Source organism: Montipora foliosa, chromosome 14 (genome assembly GCF_036669935.1).
Source record: "Montipora foliosa isolate CH-2021 chromosome 14, ASM3666993v2, whole genome shotgun sequence".
Classification (NCBI taxonomy): domain Eukaryota; kingdom Metazoa; phylum Cnidaria; class Anthozoa; order Scleractinia; family Acroporidae; genus Montipora; species Montipora foliosa.
The window spans coordinates 17,582,624-17,588,092 of record NC_090882.1 but is presented as its reverse complement, the minus strand read 5'-3'; the positions used below and the strand labels follow the sequence as shown (position 1 = coordinate 17,588,092).

Sequence of the window (5,469 nt, the reverse complement as noted above, 5' to 3'; positions counted from 1 at the left end):
CTCTTTTCAATAATAATTTCTTATCAGAGTGGTTTTCAATTGAGTGTCAAAAGTAATCAGATTATTACTTTGGTTTTGCATTACTTCACTCAGTGATTGGTTCAAAGTTCTCGCGCCACTTTTTTAACCAATCAGAAGTGAAATCAAAACCAATAGTAGCTCGCGCGTGCACATTTTTCCGCGCTTTGTGTCGGCTACGTCTAATTACTTCGAGTTTTGATTTGTTTACTGAATTGTCTGGATTGATTTGTTTACTGGGTTTTACATTGGCCAAAGTAATTACTTTGGTTTTGGTTTTACGACTCTCATTTGAAAACCGCTCCATTATTATTACAAAAGTCATTTTGTATTACCTGTTGAATAGCAGTAATGAGAGCTAAGTCATCAGTAGGTCTCCATCTTCCAAACTCTTTATTTACTTGAGGATTCTGCAATACACAGAAGTAATAGTACTATAGGTTGTGGAGACACTTTTAAAAGGCATCAAGGGCAAAAAGTTTAAAATTTACTGACCTTACTCTTGCGTTGTCTTCTAGAAGGGCCTTTACCTGTTGGCTAATGAAAAAGAGCATTCATCATTTTGCTACCTGTATCTAAATTTTAATTTTCCTTTAGTGCCTTCACTGAGCAATAGGAACAAAGCAATCCCATTTTGTCTCTTTTAACATAAAAATACCACATATTTATCTAGATTAAATGAAATGGGGAGGAAGATCTCATTGTACAATACATGTACGATGATATCAACCGAAGGGTTTTCAGTGGATGAAAAGACTAATGTAGTAAGTACTAGGAACATGAGCCTAATCCAGCATGTGTTTCTCGAAGATCTCAAAATATTACAGGTACCAGATTTCCCACCGCATCTAAACGAAAGAGGTTTCGACGCACAACACTTTTGTTCACAAAATTCTTGTTCTTTTTTCCCTTCTTTAAACTCTATGGCATTTGTATCAATTTCTTTGACAACAAATTTGAACATTTTTAACACAGTGATTTCATTCACACCATTCATACATCCCTTTCTCTGAAATTTTAAGTTTATCTAAATCAAATGGATTGGCCAAAATTGTATTATTAATTGTGATTGATTAAGCACAAAAACTTCAAAACATTCACCCAACATTTTCAAGTAAGAACAAACTCTTCAAGCCATTCAATGCTAAAATCAGATTTAAATAGTCTGTGAATTAACAATCCTATGCAATAGAAAGCAAACATATATTTTAAAGCGGCTAGGTCACGCAATTTTAGGCAATTTCAGCACTGATCGAATGGTCATAGAATTAACTAAAACATCAAAATAACTGTTCAAAACTATAGAAGAACTCTGACAAAACACAGGGAAGCCAAGAAGGGACATGGATGGACAAAACTGGAGAGGATTGAAATGGATTGAATTTGGATAAATTGAAAAACGTCGGCCCACCTTTTTTCAAATTTATAATTATTAGTCTATATCAAAATGTCATTTACAAAACTGGCAAATCATTCTCAGTTGTTAGGTGGCCGTGATTTTGCAAATGAAAGACTCTTGCTCTTCCAATTTGACATTTAGAGCTCATAATTAACAAAATTAAACAAAATTACTTAAAATAGCGTGACCTAGCCCCTTTAATGTGCACAAAATTCAGTTTAGTGCAGTTAAACGAAGTTTAACAAAGTTCACAACAAAGAGCGGATGTGGTCTCTGTGCCATTTGCTTGTCCAGTTGGGTTTTTGCCTCCCCCCCACTTCCCTACTTCCACTTTTCATCTGCGAGGGCTGCCTGGAAGCATGGCATGGGGGCTCATGGCTGGGTTGGGGGAATTGACAGCCATGAGAGCGTCACTAGGTCAAGGGGCTGGCTGGCTGGCTGGCCGGCCTCCAGTGGATATTCCAGACACCTGACCTCGATTAACCCATTGACGCCCAAAGCTGCTTCAACCGGCCATATTTGGTATTTTACTCTGTCTAACGCCATCAATAGGGAATCCCCAGGATTCAATGGGTTAAGCGATGCAATTGTTAACTGATATTATTGTAGGGGCATCATTACTAATAATATTTATGATTTTTGCTTCACTACTCAACAATGAGAAAAGCTCCTTATACATGTAGCGTTTCAGTGACCACTCCTCCTGTAGTTACAATGTAAATCATCTTACCAAAGGTCTTTTAATATCTTTTTCTAACCCAGTCACATCAACTCGCTGCTTTGAGGCTTTCTTAAGACTGCTTTCCACAAGTTCATCGTCAAACTTTTTCCTTTTTATAGAACGTGAGGAACTGCGGCGTGGTGTACCCCGCCCATGTCGAGGAATTGGTGCAGCAGGATTTGTGCTTCGTCCTGATGGCCGAGGAATGGAAGCAGGATTGGGTAAAGTTGTTGGAGGCAAGGAGGCCATTATTTATTATCTACAAAGAGAGATATAGAACAGTAATTTTGTTACTAAACTAAAGAAAACTAGAAATATAAAATACTGTTACTGTACATGAATATGACAATGTCAATCACAATAATATTATTGTGCTTCTGGTACATCTTTTAAGATAAATTTGTAACCAAATGAAAATGTGTACCATTGTCAATCACTTGCATAACAATGTTAAATCCGGCCTTGAGTATTGGACAAAATGAGATACACAAGTGAATATAGGGCCACCTTAACCCTTTGATGTCCAAACCGGCCTAAACTGGTCAGACTTAGTATTTTACTCTATCTATCTCCAGACGATTTTACTCATCAATGGAGAAACCCTGGGAGTCCATGGGTTAAACAATCCAATTGGCTCTTTTTTTAACCCAATGCCAAGGCATACAAGACACTTTATTAATTTTTTAAAAATACAATCACCCCAGACTTGACGAAAAAACAATTTACCATCTTCTTTTATCAAACAAATGAAGGGGTTACTTTCTAAACAAACTGTGGTCTGCGTCAGCGGCAGGTATAAAACACAGGTCACAAGTCACAGGTCATTGTTTTACCAATACAGAAAGAATCAAACATTTTAATGGTTAGGGTTGTTTCTATATTGGTAAAACAATGACCTGTGACTTGCGGCCAGTGTTTTGTACCTGCACCTGTGTCAATTGGGAGTGAAACATGAAAATTTGCTTTTATGAAATGAGTTGGTAAAGACACAAACAACTATTCCTGTGGTATTTTGGAACTACCTTTTGAAAGGTGTCTGCTTCATATACCGGTAATAGCAGATATGTTACAAAATTTAATTTTAACAAACGAAATGATATATGAAATGAATCATAAACTATATTGAACTGCCAATACGAAGCTAAGCTATGCCCATCGCAATAGAGCATTTTACAGTTGTGTGCTTAGTTACCTGGCCTTTGAATGAAAGTGAGAATGGAGTTGACCTTGCTTTGATTGAAACCTCACTGCTTATCTTATGTCAATGATGTTGTTGTCATGCTAATTAGCAAAAATTTACATAAGAAAAGCAGTGAGGTTTCTATCAAAGCAAGGTCAATTCCAGCCTAACTTTCATTCAAAGGCCAGGTAACTTAGCACACAAGCGTAAAATGGTGTATTGTGAACACAATTTTGACAATTACGTTGGGAAGCCTTTAAAATTAAGGACTTCAGTGGGGTTTGAACCCGCGACCACACAATGCCAGCGCAACGATCTAGCCAACTGAGCTATGAAGCCACTGATGTGGGGAGCTAGTCATTTGTGGGTTGAAATGTTCCCTTGATGAATGATCAACAAACAAAATGATATATGAAGTGAATCATATATTGAACTGCAGATATGGAATCAAGTGAAGGTACTCCTCACAGTTGCTGTATGAACACAGTTTTAGCAATTGCGTAGGGAAGCCTGAAAAAACACAAATGACCAGCTCCCAACATCGGTAGCTTCATAGCTCAGTTGGTTAGAGCATTGCACCGGCATTGCAAGGTCAAAGGTTCAAACCCCGTTGAAATCCTGAATTTTTCAGGCTTCCCTATGCAATTGCTAAAATTGCGTTCATAACTGCGAGGATCATAGCTTCACTTAAAAATTTTCTCAAAGCCAAATATCAGTGAGGACAAGACTAATTTACTAATTTACTAATTTACGGTAAACACATATTCAAGTTTACCATCATCAAAATTTGGGAGGAGATTCCTACTAACATGGAAACTAGCAGTTCTTCCTGTTTCAAGAAAAAACCCAACAAGAGCCTGCTTCATTCAAAATTCTTAAATGACTCTCTTAGACTACATGTATACCATAAATAAACTTAAAAGAACATGTTAGTTAACGTAACCTTTCATCCCTATATCGCTGAAAAACAGAGCTGTATGAAAGAAAGTTCCTATTATGACGTTTCTGGTTCTATCTATTGTCGAACAGCCCCATAGAAAATGGAATATAAAGTATATCTTTGCAGCAACAATAGCTTAACGCAGACATCGACCACCTCGTTACACTTAACAACAGTGGAATTCACGACGATATTGTCTTAAATCTTTGATTCTATTCTTCAAGAAGGACTCAACGTACCGTTTTGGATGTCTTTGACCAATGCTGTCTCCTTTGTCAGTATTAGTTGGTGGATGTAAGTGTGTTGAAAAGACGCTCGGACGCCATTTTGCATCTGCGCCAGCGGGCGGTTTTCGGTTCCAGTACCACTCGTCATCAATCTTAGTGGATGACTGAATATTGGGAAATTGAATAATTTAGCGTGTCTTAGGGCCGATTTAGGGCCGATTCACACGATACGATACATGTTTTAAAATGCTGCGACATTTTTTCTGACGTACACAACAATCGTAAATCATGTCGTGGGCCTGTCGTAAGCTGTTGTCGCATGCGACAAAGTCGTACCGTGTAAATCGGCCCTTACACGGTACGATTTTTGTCGCATGCGACAAGCTTACGAGTTACGACAGGCTACGACATGAGTTACGATTGTCGCAGCGTTTTAAAACATGTTTTAAAATGCTACGACATTTTTTCTGACGTACACAACAATCGTAAAGCATGTCGTGGGCCTGTCGTAAGCCGTTGTCGCATGCGACAAAAATCCCCGGCAAAAATCTTACCGTGTAAATCGGCCCTTACAGGACTTCATGATATCTTTGCCATTTTCTATCCAGGACAACTTCGTTTTCTATCCACGAGAAAACTATTTTCTATCCAGAACAAAATTGTTTTCCATCCATGACAGAGTTCTTTTCTTCACGTGACAAAACTCTTTTCCGTCCATGATAAAAATATTTCATCATGGATAAATATTTTATCATGGATAAAAAAGAAACTAGACCCTCCGTGAGGGTACACTGGGTTGCCTGTGGTGCGTGCAGCGTTCCAGGCAAATTGTGACTGGCCCACGGGCCGATTACGGGCTTGCAAAAACAAAGCAAAAGGTAATTAAAAAACCATATAATAAACTACTTACTAACCGAGCTAGCTCGAGCCGTACTGGGGAATATTGGCCCTGGGTCGTTTTTGTACGGACCTCGCTGCGCTCGG

At 38.4% G+C, this 5,469-nt stretch overlaps 1 protein-coding gene across 1 annotated transcript in view; it reads right to left on the bottom strand.

The window, feature by feature from the left end:
* LOC137984621 (microspherule protein 1-like) overlaps positions 1-4,619 on the bottom strand; it is a 13,231-nt gene extending 8,612 nt beyond the window's left edge. The window contains exons 1-4 of the mRNA XM_068831821.1: positions 4,498-4,619; positions 2,148-2,397; positions 514-555; positions 354-428 (exon numbers count right to left, since the gene is read on the bottom strand). Coding sequence (XP_068687922.1) covers positions 354-428; positions 514-555; positions 2,148-2,387 — 357 coding nt within the window. The 5' untranslated portion in view covers positions 2,388-2,397; positions 4,498-4,619. The remainder of the gene's footprint in view (positions 1-353; positions 429-513; positions 556-2,147; positions 2,398-4,497) is intronic.
* Between the last annotated feature and the right edge of the window lie 850 nt (positions 4,620-5,469).